This window comes from Chelmon rostratus, chromosome 3 (assembly GCF_017976325.1).
Source record: "Chelmon rostratus isolate fCheRos1 chromosome 3, fCheRos1.pri, whole genome shotgun sequence".
Classification (NCBI taxonomy): Eukaryota; Metazoa; Chordata; class Actinopteri; order Chaetodontiformes; family Chaetodontidae; genus Chelmon; species Chelmon rostratus.
The window spans coordinates 28,493,599-28,512,596 of NC_055660.1; the positions used below are offsets into that span (position 1 = coordinate 28,493,599).

Here is an 18,998-nt window from a genome sequence, read left to right on the forward strand (position 1 = left end):
AGTGCGCTAAGGCACACAATAAGAACCTCTGTGCGGCCTTGGTCCTAAAATTAGCACTCTAGTTAGTTGGAGGCTAATACAATGTGCTTGACCTCATTAACTCAGAGCACTCCCATTCATGATACGCAGATCTGAAGTCAGAGTTAAGCATGCAGTGCACAGTAGGGACGGGAGAAAAGTGAAGACATGCTGGTTTCAGATCAGTACATGAGCATGTTTGGCCAGAATGTGATGGAACTGAATAATTCAGAGAGACAGGGATAGGTTGAGATAGCTAGCAACATGCTCAGTGCTAGTCTAAACATGGTTTTCTCTGCAGGAACGCAGGGATGCTGGCGGCAGCTTGCCATTCAGCAGCTGAAAAACAGCTTTACAGAGCGTGTGTGTTTGTCCGTGAGAATTTACATGTTTGGTTCTGAATAACTCAATGGATTGTGCATATCATGAAAACTGCCAGGGTCAGGGTATGATTTTCCCTCTGGGGCCATCTGTACTACAATGATATGTTACACATGGCTTCTGGACAACAGACTGCACTAAATGGCACAGGCGTGTAAAAGCTACTGACCGAATAGCAGCAGGTCTCATGGATAATGACCCTGTTGGAGAAGGTCTCATTATGGGACTCGATGTGAAGTGTCCTCTCCTTTCGGTTGAGCGTGTTTTTCTGGATGAAGTAGACATAGTCCACACCCGCAATCTGCAAACCGCACACACAACAACTCATGTTACAGGAAACTAAACTGACATTTACATCACAACTAAACATAAGGTTGCAGCTTAATAAACTACTGCACATAGAACTAAAAATTCACACTCTGAAACGCAACATACCCTTTTGAGCAAGCGTGGGGCGTCCACATCCAGAGCACAGCGGCGCTCAATCCTCTGGGTGGAACCATCCTCGCTGGTCTCCTCATCCACCACATCACTTGCCACAAACATGGGGATAAGGTGACAGGTGGGGAACCGGCGTTCATAGGCCTGAAAGAGGAAGGGGAGCCAAGCTTGTCAGCTAGCATGGTGGCTTTCAATCTGGGAAGATATCTCTTAAGTTCATTCTAGAGAATAAAGTAGGAGGAAAATAACAGCAGTTTCGAGAGCTCTGGTGTCATCTCTCTACATGCTGTGCAGAGGGCAGACAACAAAATCTGTTGTCCAGCAGTGCTTAAGACAACACCAATAATAAAGGGGGGGTTGTTATTGCATATGGCCTTTAGTGTGTTAATGAAGGTAGCTGAAAAGGTGAAAGATGAAGCAAGAGACAACACTGTCTTTTTTCTGCAGCACACAACAAAGCCCCCACATTTAACCATTTAACAGCTATGGTGTTTATTTCAATAAATCTGATTGAAAGGCTCAGGATAAATTCATCTTATAAATACCACACAGCAACAGTGGGTGTTGTAATGCCAGCTTATATAAAATTCATTATAAAAAGTTCATGTATTCTTTAAGAATGCAAGTATTGAGCTAAAAGGGACTGAAGAATCTGAATAGGTGGGCAGAGAATAATTCTATGCAGCAAACAAGTGAGAGGCCAAACAAAAGCTCTTTCACTTTTGCACTGTTCCAAACTTCTCACTCGAGCTAAGCCACAGCAGAAATTGCCAAGACTCAACTAAAGCACTTTTTAATTCCTTTACAAAACAGGGCTTGATGCAGAATAAGCGCCGCTGGGCCCAGGGGCAACAGCATGTCTCTAAATTATGTGTTCACATAAATGCAAAACCCTAGCAAACTCAGCTCTTGCTCAGAGATCAGCCAGGCCAGCTGTTATGCAACTGGGCTTTGGCTGACAAAATGTGCAGCAGCAGCACACACTTCTTCCTTTTCTTCATTGCCATCATTCTCCCATCTTGGATCTGATTAGCATGGTTGCGAAACCAGTAAGTCTAAAACACCAGACAGGACTGTCAGCAGTAAACCGTAAACTGAGTGATGTTCATGATAAGGTGCTCTGGAGACACAGCCAAAGTTAGTCATAACACTGAGCTGGTCTGAGTCTTGTGTCAAGTATCCTTGCTGCATAACCGAACAGGATATTTCTTCATGTTTAACAGTTTGTATGAATAAATGTACTTGTCTGTGAGTGAATGAGCAAATCGGTGAATAATGGAGATTTAAAAAGACCACAGAAGCAATGCCATTAAGAAAGACAAGGGAACAACCTAGATGTGGGGAATGTTGCAAATCTACCAGTTTATCAATGGGGGCTGGAAACATACAGAGTCCCTGAAAATATGTGTCTGGAAAGATGAGGTCAGGGACAGACTGAGTGAGATCAACTGAAAGAGCGAGTGCTGCCCACAAGACTTTGGGGGTCGGCTGAGTTGGTGTCAGCTGAGTCTCGCTGATAAAGGAGCTGTGTTCCATGGAGCAAAGGGCAACCCATTTTTCTTTAAGCTCCAGGGAAAACCATGATCACAGAAAGCGCTATGACATCAAATGGAGCTTAGAAATGATCAAAACTGAACAGAAAGCTTAATGTTTGGACCAGAGCCACATAATGATTGGTCTTTTTGCATATAACTGTCAGTATACATTTGCCATCTTTAAACATAAAGAAGCAAACATGACAGGAGGTTTACTGTTCAGTATGTGGATCAGCAGCCATTGGGTGGTGACTGAGCAGGCAGTCAGCAGGGTTCAGCAGCTCCTGGCATACCACTGCCAGGGCTACTGAGCCACTCAGCTGCCCACTGTCCACTCCCTGAGTGAATGCTGAGCTTTGTTTTTCTGCCCTGACACTCTGGAACACTGGGCGCAGGCTTTGTACTGCCGTCAGCACAACAGCACTGACTGCAAACATCAGTTTCACCTATTAAAAACAACCATACGTCAACAACAAACTCACCCACAAATGGCATGTGCCGTGAAAAACCCCACTACTTCACTCAAACAATGGGCTTACATACTGCACAAAATAGGGTTTACTTTGCGTCAGACAGTAAACCACTAAGAGGAAAAAAGCCTCTATCAGAACCTTGTTCTGCTTCATGAAAAAGCCAACCAAACCTTTATGCGCACAACGTCAGCACATCTTTAATCTGCCCCTCGTGAACTGAAAATAGTCACCACTGTAGTAGTGTTAAAAACAGGAAACAGGCATGGCATGATACCAGCTTATTCCTCGAGAAGGGAACGTAAGGGCATGCTGCTAGGCTACACACTTCAAAATACACAGAGGCTAAACCTGGTCACATCTGAGATACTATTATGTGTGTGTGTGTGTGTGTGTGTGTGTGTGTGTGTGTGTGTGTGTGTGTATGTATGTATATATGTATGCATGTACTAATAACTGTGAACTGCCATAATTAACTTTTGTCACAGTCATCTCAGAAATCAACCAACAAATACAAAGCACAATTGATCGGGATAACAGACATACTGACATACATACTGACCAACAACTTCAAACAAACAACAAACAGTGTGGAATTGGAAACACTTAACTTGTTGCTATTTAATTTGCGCTAAGACATCTTCTATTATTTTCTCCTCTTCTCCGATACCATGTAGAGAATAACTTGATGATAACCTGCTCATGAATCTGTTGAATTCAACAGCAGATAATGGATTTAGCATTACATAACTGCCAGGTGCGTGATGAACAAAAAGATATAGCTTAACAACAATAAGATGCATACTTGACACCTGCGATGTTCTATTTACTCCATCTTACAACCAAACCAGATTTCCAAACAACTTCTCAGTAAGCAGCCAAAGCAACAGTTTAATGACATTCATCTGCCCTGTGGTCAGTGTTAAGAACAAGGAGCAGGCACTCATGACATCAACCGTAGCAGACACGGTAACCATTCCACCATAGTAAATACTCATTTGTCTGCTTTCCTGAAATGCTTTAGCATACCGAGACAGCGAAAAAAATATAACACAAAAACATATCCAAGTTTCCTGGCTAGCTAAAACAACTGTGCGTGTGTAAGATAGACTGCAAGAACATTGTCCTCCAGTCTCCATGGTGAAAGGATATGCCTGGACACACCTCAACTGGCAAAGCCATGAGTAATGGTTCCTGGAATTTGCCTGGAGTTTTTATTTGCTTTCCATGTGGCGCATGAGAGAAAATATAAAAAACAATACATGGTTACTTAATCCTTTCCTGCATACACGGAAAACATTTTGCCTTTGGACAACAGGCAGTGTGAATAAGGGCATGGGTTTGGAAAACAAGACCTATTTCAGTCAGGAAGGGAGATTCAGGAAACCCAGGAGTTCCGAGAGGATACATGGTACATATCAAGACTACAAAGGGTTGCGTGGTGCATGTATTTGTGCAGAATGTACTAACGGCCAAGAAAACAAGAGTGCTGGCAAGCAGCCCAGCCATTATCTGGCTTGAACCTGTGGCATAAAAAAAAAACAACTTAAATATAGCTGCAACCACACGGCAAGCAAATAAAGGAGCTCTCTTGGATAAACCTGTTCCAGGCGTTTTTCTGAAAGAAATTCTTCATTCTCAAGTTCCACCTTCTCAAATGTGTGAATTTGGTGCTTTTCTCTGTTTAATATCACTGTAAAGTGAGTGATGTTTTAATAGCTAACCAATCAAATTGAAAAACTGTGACAATAACCATTAGTCGCAGCCCTAAAATCATGGTATTTCATCACATTGATGCGAAAATCATGGCAAATTCAAATCTTGCCATAAAACAGTTGTGCTTGTTTTGCAACCATGCCTCCAGTAATCCTGTACACCCAGAGGCATTGCAGGGGAAAGATACCACAGGATAAACAGTAAAAAAAAATACATATCTTCACACATTATGTTTCGTTAAATTGCCCAACCCTAATGTCGACATGATTTGAGAAAACCAATTCCGATCAACTATTTTAATAACATACCAAACAACAGAACAAAAATGAGCAGGTCTGAGTTTGCACTTGGCGTGTCTGAAGTTGACCTGCTTTTGCTTTTAAGGGATGAGAGCCAAAATGGCTGAAAATGTCTAGTATCAAGTAGCACTTTATTCCCCATCTACAATGAATGTGCAGTAACACTTGCTGGTAACATTGGTGCTGGGTCATATCGATAGCCACAACTCAACACAGTAAGAATAAATACAGGCACACAAGAGAAAGGAACTGATATTTACTGCAAAGAAGTACAAGAGTAGAACTGAATTAACTCTGTATTTACTGTATGCATGACAGATAACATGACTATGTTTGGAGAAGGGAGGCAGTGTGAGTCCACCAATGTATTGCAATATCGTACCACAAAACACTGCATTGGATGAAGTAAGAAACACCCTCACTCAAACGCAAAGCTGTTGTAACATACCAACAGCTCTGATGTAAAGTCTCTATCAATTTACAGCTGTTCAAAGGAACTAAAGGGAGTCAGATGCAGAGGACATGAACTGACATAATGGTAAATGTTCTGGTATATCAAGTTTTACATAGCTTTCAAATAGATTTCAATTAAACAACCAAAAATAAATGCCACAAACACACAGTTTTTGTTAGACAAGGCCATTCATATGTTCCTGCCAGAATGCAGAACGTTTTAAAAAGAACTTTTGCTCCACTTCTTGGGTGTGCTGCATCTTAGATAATGGCATTTACTTATCTAGTGAATCCTGCAAGTGAGATGAGGGACAATCTGCTATGGGTAAGATGAAAATCCTCGTCCACTAGGTGTTCTGGGACCAACACTGCCACAGAACACTTCCAACTTCCTTGGGAGCAGTGTCACATCCCTGGAGCTCATGAAAATGGTTGTGTAATAGAGATAGCAGCCACCCAGAGGTAAGCCTCTGCTATTTTTATCAGCTGGCTTTTCTGGCAGCTGGGAAAATGGGAACATTTTGGTGGAGGGCACTTAAGATTAAGATACTTGATGAAGATAGCTTAGAGATGATGTCAAAACACACCAGCAAACAAAGCGCAGAAAAGCTGAGACGCAGCAGTCGATCAGGTTACATTTCCTATTCAGATGAAATCCACAAGAAGAGTGACTAAGAGTATGAGCAATGTTTGACTTGTTCTATTCATAGGCTGCATTATTCCTCTGTTTGAATACGGAACAAACTATGGCTTTTGGTGGTGTGAGGACAAACAAATGAGTCAGCATGACATTTGGTCCTAGTTATAAAACAGTAGTGTACACAAAAGGGATACCAGCAACTGCATCCTAAGACACTCTAATTTCTCTTGTAACATTTCAGTATCTTTCAGTATCTCACACACACTGTCACACTGCTAAATTGCATCCACTGTCAAACAACATCCATTGCATTCATTCATTTAGCTGATGGTTTTATCCAAAGCGACAACATGTGCATTCAACCATGTGGATACAACCCAACAATTACAAGAATCAAGCAAGTCCATCAGACTTCATCAAATACACTGAAATGCAGTAAGTGTAAAAGTATATATATAGTATAAAATAAAACAGAGAGAGAATACGATGGGCTTGTTTTTCTTTCTTTCGTTTTTTATTTTGATTTCAAGGTGCAGTTTGAACAGCCGAGCTTTTAGTCTGCAACAAAGGTGTGTAGAGTTCCTGCTGTCCTGATGTTAATGGGGAGCTAAGAGACAACCAAAAACATGGTTCATTATCGGGAGTGCTGCCACACTTTAGGCCTTCTCTGACGCTGTCCTCTGATTTTTTCCTCTAAAAAAACTAAATGCATATTGCATAACAAATACACATCAGTCTTGACGTCAGATAAAAACAAACTGGGCTTTGAGTGACTGCTGCTGGCAGGGGTGTGACGTCATTTAGCCAATGTTTGATGGAAAAAATCATTACGAGTTCCCACCCACCACCTCAGGCAATCCTGGGACCTGACCTGTTGGGAACGTCATCACAGGGGTTGAGATCAGACGCATTTTTGTTGGACATCGTCCATCATGTTCGTGTCAATTATCAGTTGGACTTAATGGGTCATGTTCAATGTTGCTTACAAAGAGGATGTCAGGATGCTGCCTCGTGGACAATCAGGGTCACAAGAAAATTTGAGAGGCAATTAGATGTACAGATAAGTGATCCACCCAACCACCAGCACCGGCGGGATGCCAGTGCTGCTAAATGACGGATAATGTCACGTTCATTCATGAAACAGTTTGTTGCAGACACACGACCCGCTTCTGTAAATAATGGTCCTGACGCACAAGACTTTGCTGGATTTGTTTACATAATTTGAGGTGCATAGGTTAGAGAATGAGGTATAGAGAACAGCATATGGAGAGGAAATTTCCCTCTGGTTTTCATTCAGAGAGTGAAGCTATAAACCCCAAACTAGGTCATCAACAAGGATGGGGCGAGAGCAGGAGGAAAGTTACTGAGCAGGCAGCTTGAAAAATTGTGAGTTTCTTGTAACTGACTCAAATGCACAGGGAAGTGTCAAAGACAAAAAGAAACTGGTGTTAAGTGGTTACTTAAGATATTTTCATACGTGAGAACTAGCAGATTACAATTCAGACAGGCTATACTGGTTTATCAGGGCACTACAGTTAATCAGGGCAGGGAACAGGAAAAGGATTTACGCTTGCAATAGTGAAACCAAGAAGGGAGAAATCTTTCACCTCGCTCTGTGTTGGATTTTAATTTAATTCAACTACAATTTCTCCAGAAACATCTGGGTAATCCAATACTAACACCAAAACCATTGCAAAGAGTGTAATTCAGGTGTTTTTCTGGTTCAGACACACTTCTATCCAAGCTTGGTTATAGTTTGTGCCTAGGCATGGACTTGTGCCTTTAAGAATCAGAAGTCCTCGTTAGTCTTTAACATATTCTGTGTAGGAATGCAAATGTAAAAACTTAAAGCTTTATTTAAAAACTGGCTTGGGCCATTTCCGTTGCACAGCCTAAGGAAATTTGGTATTTAAATAGTGAACACAAATAATATATTTAAATCATACATGAAAGAAAATGCTTTCACTGACATTGCTGCTCCTGCTCATTAAGTATGACTGAACAAAATTCACGTAAAGAATAAAACATACATTTTACATACATACAACATTTACAGGCTTTATTTGAAAACAAAAACTAGTTGCCACTTTGTTGATTGTCACCTAGTCCATTTTTGATCAGTCAATTCTTAAAATTGATTAACTGACCATCAATTTAGAAAAAAACATTCACAGTGTTTACTTTGCCTTCCACAGCATTGGAAGCCCAATCAATGGCAGTTGGACCATAGCGTGGCCCATTAGGCTTTTCAACAAACTGGTTTCACTATGAATCAATGTGTACAGAAGGAGCATTTTAATGGAGAGCCACTCGTGGAACTTAAGTAGGTGAAACCACTCTTGGGAAAAGATGCTATAACGAATCAAAAGCCTCCATGTCCCTGTTAGCTGGACCAACCAGTTAAACCCCCTGCACAGCAATATGACAAGGATACTGTGGACCCAGCCTCCAGCGTTGATATAGTGCTAATACTAATCTATTTGTAGAGTGCTCAACACAGTATTTGCTATACTTAAACAGACTTTAAATATTTTGATCTGCTGTAATGTTTTAAGATAAAAAAATAAAAATGCAGGTCAGTGTGCTGTAAAAGGTTCATCATGGCAAATCAAGGGTATTCATAGCACTACCTAAACACAGCCAAGATGAAACATTTCTCCACCCATCAGGTCCCACAGCATCTAAGCGTAGGTGTAGACTAGATGTAGGATAGGAGAGAGAACAAGCTCCTGATTGAACACATGCAACAATAGAGCCTTTGGTCTCTACATGCCATACCACCCACTTCTCTCCTGCCAGTGATCTCACTGCTACAATGTGCATTGTAATGGCAGAACTGCCTGGAACTACCAACTTGGAGAGAGGAGGGGGGCAATCTGCCAAGTATATAGACCTTATATAAATGTAAGGTTCTGAATATTTGGTGTGCCATGCAATATGCTAAATTACATTCCTAGATTATGCACGCATGGCTGGATATATGTGCGCACCAGGGAATACAAAGCAGCAGGAAGGCCATCTGCCGGCTATCAAAAAGTCATCATAATAAGAACAAGAGCTGCAGAACTGTATGCATTTTTGCTAGTGTAAGGCTTACTGAGATACAACTCTGTCAAAGTAAGCTTTTAACTCCATCAGCTCATTAAAAGACATACAGGAAATGCTGAGACAATGATGCTCCAAAATGATGAAATGGAGTGACATCTAAGGACACATTTCATCGGGATTCAATTACATTTGATCATATCAATATGGAATTTACTTATTGAATATAAAACCTTTTCCAGTCTCAAAATCTATTAAGGCTTCACTTTGAACAATGTTCACTTAAAACGCTACTGACATTTACAGAACAAACAAAAACATAAGAAAACAACAAAACATACCATCAGTCAAGGCAAGGTAGGGTCTTGAAGGAATTCTAGTTTCAAAAGACCAACAGATTTAAAACTGAGGATATGAAACATGCCCCAAAAAGTCTCAGTCTTTGATTTCCACCTAATTGATGTGAAACATTATACTATCCATTACTTTTTTGTAGATGGTGTAGAATGTTCCCTGCAGTCACAAATATTTAATGTGGAAGCTATAATAAAAAAAAAACTTGAAAGATGATGAACTGTGTCCATAACTGTGCAGCCCTACTCATCACTTTCACTGGACCAAACCACTGCATACAAGTTTATGAGAATTCCTCACAAGCAATGTGCTACAGGAAACTGTAGCATTATTGACATCCTGCTTTACAATAAGGGGAAGAAAGGCAGGCAAAGCATATTCACTGCCTGTTCTGCCACCACTATTACAACATTCAATTATTTTATCAACTGTGACGAACGTCTTATTGAATGGTTATGGTAAATGCTGACGACATTCCTGAGCATTTTTTTCCAGGAAAGGCTGAGGTAATGACTGGTAACTGGTGATTTCTGATCACTGCTCTTAAGAGATGAACAGACTGCTCTGTGTGTGACTATGGGGTGTCAGTGGGGACGCCTACAAATCTGAAGGGGAAAGAAACATATCACCTACATTCACACTGTGTCATATCATTGCAGAGTAGGCAGCAGGCCCACTCACACATGCAAAGACTAATACAGTATACCATAAGCATGTCACAAAGCTGCCGCACTGATCTGAGTCACTGTCCAATGCCACACTGTAGCATAATTGCAGTATAAAATGTGAAAAAGGGTCATTGTGTAAGAGAATGTGCACACACATTCATCTGTGTCTAGCAGAGTGAAGCAGCATGGGGGAGGGGAGCTGTTGGGGAAGCATCTCAACCTTGCAGCAGCAAAGAGGGTGAATGAGTGCCCCAGTGATCAGTGAATGAAATCAGCTCCAGAATTTTCTCATAGGCTCACAAAGTCACGTGGTGGGGGTGGTACAGTCCGTTATTAATGCTGTTTGAAGCAGCACGCCAGACGATAAGCTTCTATCCCTTAGGCAGGTCATAACTCTTCCCTGTTTTTGGCACACAGCATCTAGCCGAGTAAGTGAATTACACACTGCAGGCAAAGCTCTGACAGATCCATTCAGAAGAGTGGTAGGAAATTCTCTGAATCAGAACAGACAGGTGCAATGCTGAGAAAAGCTGATGAGAAAAGCAGACATAAACAGCTAATTCAGCAAACATTTCACTGGAAGAGTAATACCAAATTGCCTTCTTGATATTAAATCTCCCTCAAGGAGCTCTGTCTGAATAACTACCATGAATGAAGTGTAATCAGGTTTCATTCTATTTCTCTGTCCTCTCTTTTTCAGTGGACCATGCCAAAAAGATAGTGTGGAGTGATTTCTCTATTCAGGCAAGGCTGGCATGAAGGTCAGTCTTGGCCTGTATGTAAGTATATGCCTCTCGATGTGAGACCAGGAGGTGAATATGTGCGCTAGACAAGCAAGTAGCTCACAGACGGATTAAAACAATAGATAACACCCAGGATGCTTCTGTGCCAAAGAATTGGGCTGCAAAAGCCTTAACCAGACCTGGCCGTAAGTGGGTCAGGACATGGTGGGACAGGATGTCACTGTGGCGAGCTGCTCTGCGCTTAGCCAGGCCAGACAAAGAGTAGGGGGACAGCAGGATGAGCCAAGTTTAGAAACACTGCCCTGGCAGTAAACAGGCAGAAAACAATGTGATGGCGATTTGACACTTAGAAAAACATGCAAGACAGGATCCACATGTAGGCAGTTATAGGAGGCACAAACAGCTCACATTAGTTCATGGTGCAAAAGAAGACGAAATAAGCAGACTGTACATGATGTGAGCTCGCAAGTGCAGGAGCAAAAATCAGCCTTTTCCAGAAAATCAAACCTGGTAACATCAAACATTTCATCAACAATATCTCTTTCCTTTAACTGTTTACGCTCTGTGGTATGACAAATGTGTGCTCTTAAAACTGCTGGGTTTTGGTGTCGCCGTCAAAACCAACTAACAGACAAAACAGACACAGATATAACAACACTTGAAAGATGAAGTTCCCTGTCAACTCACCTAATTGAGCTGGTCGAAATTTTTATTATAACTCTGTGTTTCACTACAGGTCCTGTTTCTTTCACCTGCTGCAAAAACCTCATACATATACGATAACTGAACTGTGACACAGAGCAGTTCATGCAACCCTGGATTATAGGACATAATCGTTTTCAGCAATACACTGAAGGTCTCATCAATGAGCCTCTGGTAACAACATGTCATCGAGCAAAGAACAGGTTCCAGTCTACCTGTGAAGGTGGCGTGTGCAGTGCATTCTTTCACCCTTGCTTTCACCTAAGTGTGTGGGCCCCACAAAAAGGGAAACACTGAAATTCAGACACTCTGAAGGTTGTTGCCCAGAGGCTACTGGGTTGGTAGGCAGAGCTTAGCCTAATAAGTGGCTAACACAGTCTGGGTCACTTTGCCTCTCCTCTTTCCTTTTGTCTGTCTTCTTGCGGTATTTCGGCTTAGCCCAGTAAGTTTCATGTATTCCTGCTCTGCTTCCTCATCTTTTAACAGCTTTATTTTGTGCTCTCTAGGTATTAAACCTCATGTGTGTAGTGCTTTTGAGTCAGTTTTTTCAACAGTATAAGGTTTTACGCACAACACATTTCTGAATGCAATTGCAAGTCTCTTGCCATGAAAAAATTTAGAATATAAAGCATATGCATGTATTTGTTAATGTTGCTGCCACTGATAAAGAGAATTTAATTACCAAGAAAGAAACATCCCCTGTCGCTGATGGTGCCCAACAAGTCCAGCAGGCATTACACTAGCATGGCAGTATCTACTGGGACAGGGGCGGGACCAAAGCGCTTTGTATTCGTGGATTAGCTACAGGCCCATACGTTTCCATGGAGCAGGTTAGGTTACGACAGGCTTTGACTCACTTAATACCCTCTTCCTGCAGCATGCATACTAATCTGGGAGTTGAGGGCTTCAGGGATAGTTTTTGTGTTCAAAGCTCAACTGTAACAGACAGCATCAAGCTAGCTGCTATTTCCTATTCCAGGGTTAGCCAGTTTTCCCCCTTGTGGTTACTGAAGTCATTCTTCAACTGTGGTTGTATTGCAGAAGCAACTGTCCCTTCAGGCCTGAAACAACAGCGAGAAGGGTGTTGTGTTGGGCTTTTGACATTCCTATGTGACTCCCCGAGGATAGACTAGAGGCTCTGAGACTGGACTGCTGCGATAATAGCAGCAACAGCATTGACTACATTTCCTGTTATTGAGATGCGGCAGCAGACTCATGGGACCGCTGTGGCTGAGAATGATTTTTTTTTTAAACCGCTGCTGTACTTCCTTCAGTACTTCAGTGACACTCCAAATCCTTAAAAAACGACAAAGAAACAGAAAACAGAAAGGAAGAAAAAGAAAAAGAAAAAGAAAAGGCCAACTTTGCGATAAGAAGGGTATCAAGCTCGAAGAATGATGAGAACTGTTGTTGACCGAATTTACTTTATCTACAGAGGAAGTTCAGAGTTTCCTTTACACAGAAGATGCTTAGTGGAATCACTTGGTGAAACATAACAGCAGAATTTTAAATTAGTTCTGTCAGGTTTATTTGTACAGCCCTTTATCATTGTTGTAACCTCAAAATGCTTTACAATTAAAGTCAAAGCCAGATCGGTCTAATGTATTTAGAGAAAGTATGTCATAACTGTTGCAGTTAAAAATAAAGATTGTAAAACCATCAGATTTGACTTTCAACTGCCAGGTTGTGAGAAGCCTGACAAATCTGCCAAAAGCTGTCAACACCGGGAACACTGAGAATACCATGTTCAAAGCAGGGTACGGTAACCACTGCAGAACAAAAACAGCTGAGGGGCATCTGAGATCCAAGCCTGACTTATGCAACAGTACATTCAGCCACAGCAGTGTTGGCCAGAGGTTGAAATACTTTGATAGCACCTGTCAGTTGGCCCAGTAGCTCCTCGAGGCCAAGTGAAGAGAGGCTGTATTTCATCTAGACTAAGAGGATGCATTTAAAGGCTTTAACGGAGAAATGTAGAGCCTTGGTTTTTACCCTCAGAAAAGTAAATGGATATTTCCCAGAACTGACAGTATCCAAACAACAGAGTCAAGTGGAGAGAGAACACCAAATTCCTCAAAGCAAAATGTCAAATATTATCCCCCAATAGACGAAAGGGAGAGGCCATTACTGGCAAATATTTCAGCCTCTGACAGAGGAAGTGAAGTGAGGAAAAACAAGGTTGAACTAAGCTATGGCCCAATATAGTAATATGCATATCATTTGGAACTACTCTGCATAATGCCTAGACCTGCCTGAACAACATGTAGACTTTTTATACATTTAAAGTTAAAGTAGTTTTGAAATGAAGATGATTGTAGTTAACACAGTAGATAAAAAGTACGCTGTATCAATTCTTCCTAATGGCTTCCCACAAATGCAGGATGTTGTTACACTACTATACTGCAATGGCAACAGACCTGCTACAGAGGAAGTGAGAGGGGTGACATTTCACTGGGTTTTCAATAAAAAGAGCCAGCAAGTGTTGTGACGCACCATTAAATCTGCTCTGCAGTGTCTGCAAAAATACTCACTGCAGAGAAAAGTCACAAAAAGAAAATAATCCAAATACCAAACTCAGCTTCTAACTGACTGAAATGTAGATTTTAGCCACCTGTTAATGCAAAAATCCACTGTCGATTCTGACCACAGTCCTAATGTCTAAAAAACTATATCACAGAACACAAAGAAATCATTTTTCATACATTGTATCTGTTGCTGCCCTACCTTAAAAAACACAGGGCTACTTCAACAGTTTTCCAAATGTAAGCCGATCCCATCAGGAAAAAACCCATGAGGTGGGTCATCTCAAACTTATGAATCATGCAAGTCTGCTTTGCTATTATTGCTATAGCCCCCCTTTGGCTGCATGTGTACACCCAGGTGTAGGTACTAGCCCTCTATTTATAGCAGTGCGTTTGCCCAGTGCTCAATCCAGCCTGTGTTAAAGAGATTTAGTCTTCCTGCATCCTCTTTCTTGTCCGCGTAGAAAGCTCATTTACATTTAAAGAAAACAGCACCTGTCTGGAGCCTGCCATGCTAAAAATGCATGACAGTTTGTTAAAAGGAAAAAGGAAATAATTCCCAACTAACTTCCTGGTGATCAAAGGTCATTTAAATGAATAAAGCCAGAACAGCCATACGTTGCTGAAACTATCAGTACAGCCATAAAGCATCTTTGACTAGTGAGACTGTTTGGCTGAAATTGACGGCTGTATAATCAGGCCAGGACTCTGCAGGCGTGCATTAACACTACACTACTGACAAACAGCAGCTGAGGTCAAAACATTGCTGAGTAACCCATGCATCCACAATCCATCCAGTGTTTGATTAGTGTCGTGAAGCACACTGTTGCTTGTTATTCTTTTCTTTTACATCGCATTTAAGACTAGATCTCACTTGAATGATAACCAGGTGTGAAAATATACAGAACATTTTTACTATTTCCATTGTCTTCCACACATGAAACTACTGTATGAAGACACTCTACACTACACTTCTGGCACTCAATGAATAACTGTTTTTAATTTGCTGGCTGCTGGCGCATTTAGCCAGTGAACTTTCCACCCATACCTTGTCCTACAGCACTGGGGTTGGGAAGATTGTTGAGCAGCTTTGCATGGCAAACTACACACACAAAAAAGCAAAAACAAGAACAAGAAAACAATACAAGCTCCAAAATTCCAAAAGAGAGAAAGCATGGATGGCACTAGGAATGCTGCTGAGAAGGCCATTCGAAAAAGAGCAAAAAGAAAGGAGAGGGACATGAAAACCCCACGTCTCTCTCTGCACTCAGCACAGGCACTCAGGCTTGAAAGTGAGTGAAAACATGCAGCGAGGCAGTCACTAAAAGCAATGCAAGGCACTGAATTTTTTACACTGCAAATAGTCTACAACCACTAAGTCTGTGGAGGAACCTCTGTTGGACATAACAGCACTTCTATGTTATATATTCAGATGCTGAGTATGCAGGTGTACAACACAATGATTCCACACTTCAGTGACCAATGAAAAGATCTTAAGCATTGGGAAGACAGAAAGCTGGATGAAGTCTGTATTTCAGTCGCCCACATGTCCTAAGGGAATGTGCGTGGTGTAGAGATGCAACGACTTGACGATTATAAGTAGACAGAAAGAAAATTAATTCCAACTATTCTGATAAATGATTATTGTTTCATAGATTTGCTGCTTTTCCTTGTCATTTATGATCTGGTTAATGAAGAATCTTTGGGTTTTGGAATGTTAAAATGTTGTGGAAAGTAGGAGTACTCCAAAGATGTCACTTTGGGAAATTGTGATGAGAATTTGTCACTTTTTTTTTTACAAGTCACAGGTAAAATTAAACTGATCAATTAATTGTAAAAATAATCAGCCGATTATTCGAAAATGAAAATAATAATTAGTTGCAGCCCCATAGTGGTGTGTCACAGGGGTACAACCTCCCAATTTACATGGTTATCATTCTAGATAGTTACTCAATGGCCTGTTTTAGGCTGCTGCTAGCGTGTTCCACTGCAAGAAGCTCAAAAAGTCTGTGTCTTTACATTTGCTGTGATGATTTTTTTGTTTTTCATCTTTCAACTAGGAACATGTCTATAAATTTATGTTATCAGTGCCCATCAGAAGCCACTCTCGTAGTAGTGTTGCTGCAGGTCCTGCAGACCACAAACAGCACTGACAGTGCAGCGAGCAAACACCTAACTCGACTAGCCACGGACATGAGAATGGTAATGTGAGAACAGGATGTTAAGTGTGTGCACTGCAGTTTGCCTTCAGCAACAGCATTTTCAATCTGTGAACCAATCACATGCAAGGTGTGTAATTCAATGACTACTTTCTGAGGGTGACCACGAAAGCAACCATCAACCAGCATTACATAACTCTGCATCTATGGGGTGCAATATTAATGTAGACAGTGGATTGACTACAAGTACAGGTAAAGACACTTACCGCCATCACCAGCTCAAAGGGATGCTTGTACACCCGCACAGGTGACTGATACTTCTGCACCATGATGGGGATCACAGCAACGCCAACAACCTGAAGAGAAATAAGAATAAATAAATCAGAAATAACAGATTAACCTATAATCACAGGCATTTACAAAAGGAAGAAAAGATGAAATTTGGGGCTGTATTTCATTCACTCTTGGCATTATCACAATAACCATGTGCTATGTGCCAGAATGACAGCATTATAGTTGCATCTGGCCCTTCAACAGGAGACTCAACATGTAATTAAGCAAAGGTGTGTTTTGGCTGACTGCTTCAATGATGCCAGGTGCTTGTGTGTGTGCATTTGTTTTTTTGGCAAGCAGCCCTACGAACTCGAAAACCATGTAGTGATGGGCTGCAGAGGGGAACTCTACTGAGCCGTGAACGAGGAGCTCACTGATCAATGGATGCAGCATTTCCCGTTCATTTATCAAACAGAGACTGTAACACCGCAATGGCTTTTCACTGCAAACTACCAGGGATATAACTACGCCAAGTCCATCTACTGTCGCTGCAGATGCTAGGGTCACAGCTACACATGACAACGCTGCATGTAATGATGAAAAAAGGCAGGTGCTGCTCATTGATTATCATGTAATCAGCACATTCCACATGATGGAGCATTTAGGCAAAGGCTAGAGAACAGGATGAGACAGAGAAAAAACAATGAATAAAAAAATCTTCTAATTGCTTGATGTTAATGGTTAAAAACTAAGGCTTTAATAAAAACCAACAGAATGTGACGTAACAAGAACAAGGGTTCTGCTTACTCAGCCAATTGAAAGGTGGTGCAAAGTATGGCTTGAACTTCATGTTCTATGTTTATTCAGCATGCTGATACATGTCTGTAACTCCTGCTATGCAGTGATGGGAACATGGGTGCAAGGAGGGGTGTGAGCTAAGGTCCCAGCACTACTTACAGAGGGATCAGGGCAGGCGGACTAATAATAACCGGGCTAAGGCAGACAGAATATAAACAAGTCGCCACAGTGTTCCTCTCTAAACAAGACAAATCTAACGTTTGCTACGGCAACACATTATTACCGTCATGCTTCAGGATCTGTCAGCAACTTCGGAGACATGTCAAAACAAGACAATTACGTTAGTAACACCTGTGTGTTTACTCAAACGCACCATTCCTCCGCTAATCTTTGTCTCTCTGAATACCTAGCATGATCATGTCAAGTGATAGGCATCGGTTATCCAATCTAATTGTTATTTCTGACGTTTAAGTATGCAAATTCTGTTATGGCGTACAATTTTCTCAGGCTTTTGTTTTGGCTCAATAAACGTGTTAGTTAATTCCTCATGTTTAATCTCATTTCTGTCACTTGTTTATGTCTTCTATGGAGTACTCTGATGTGTTAGCTAGCAATTGACAGGAATCGGCTGCAACGTTTAACAGTTTTAACCGAAACACGTCTGGAAAAATAAGACACTTTTATTCTCCAATCTCACTCTGTTATGCTACTAGTAAAAAATGAAAAAAAAGAAAAGAAACTCGATGAGAGATACTGTTATTTTTTTACACAACCACCTGAGAGTGTTTAAAAATACTTGCCACGCCGACTTGTTAGTGTTAGCTTGACGTTACACAACAGCAACAACACAACAGCGCTGGCTAACTGAGACTAGCCCGCAAGCTAGCGCTAACTTTACAAATTAAACTACATAACGAAAAAAACACAACTGGGTCTTACCGGTGATTCAAAGAACTAAATAAATTTGAGTTGGTTTAGTCTGGTTAGTCGTTGTTTCTTCTGAAAGGACTATCCGAGTAAACTCGTGCCATTCCCCTCCTCGTCTCTTCACTTCGCCGGGTCCGGACGATGAGCTGGAACCTGATGCTAACGATAGTTAGCTTAATTGTGCTAGCTGGCCATATAGCCGGAGCAAGTAGCAAACAAGCTGACCCTGGGACAAGTCCTCCTGATAGCCCGCGCTGACCGGCAGGGTTGTTGGAGAGATAGCCTATATATCCTGAACAGTCCCCTCTTAAACCTCGCCTGAACAGATGCAGTGTCGGCACAGGAGGACTGTATCCCTCTGTCGGTGCTCCCCTCCTCTCTCAGTCATGCCTGTGATGCCGTCGCTCCTCCCCGTTTTCTCAGATCAGTTTTTTTCCACCTCTCAGGGCAGCGCTGTGGCAGCGTCATGTGCAGAAAAAACCGTCTCTCTGACCACATTTACTGAAGTGAAGGACGAAACACGAGAGGACAGTCGTCTCCGAGCAAAACATATAATCAGGGCAAAATGATGTAGATCTCCAGCCACGGCATTATGCTTTTATTTCCAAAGATGTATTGTGAGAATTGCCGGACCGATGAGTCAGTGACTTATTTAACAGTCTAATGCTGTGTGACCCCCTCTTCTTTATGCATTTCACAGACTGTGAAATGAATGACGCTGTAAGTGATGTGTACAGCTTATTTGCAGCACATTGATATCATGTTTCCTATGAGGTGTAATGAGTGTTGTGTGTCTGCTACTCCGTAAAACCAAAGATTTATTCAGTCCCGGTGATACTTGAAGTCGATCAGCA

At 41.5% G+C, this 18,998-nt stretch overlaps 1 protein-coding gene across 1 annotated transcript in view; it reads right to left on the minus strand.

The window, feature by feature from the left end:
* Positions 1–18,506, minus strand: part of si:dkey-237i9.1 (SEC14-like protein 1) — a 31,773-nt gene extending 13,267 nt beyond the window's left edge. The window contains exons 1-4 of the mRNA XM_041933012.1: positions 18,157–18,506; positions 16,413–16,502; positions 835–984; positions 569–700 (exon numbers count right to left, since the gene is read on the minus strand). Coding sequence (XP_041788946.1) covers positions 569–700; positions 835–984; positions 16,413–16,475 — 345 coding nt within the window. The 5' untranslated portion in view covers positions 16,476–16,502; positions 18,157–18,506. The remainder of the gene's footprint in view (positions 1–568; positions 701–834; positions 985–16,412; positions 16,503–18,156) is intronic.
* Positions 18,507–18,998: the final 492 nt, after the last annotated feature.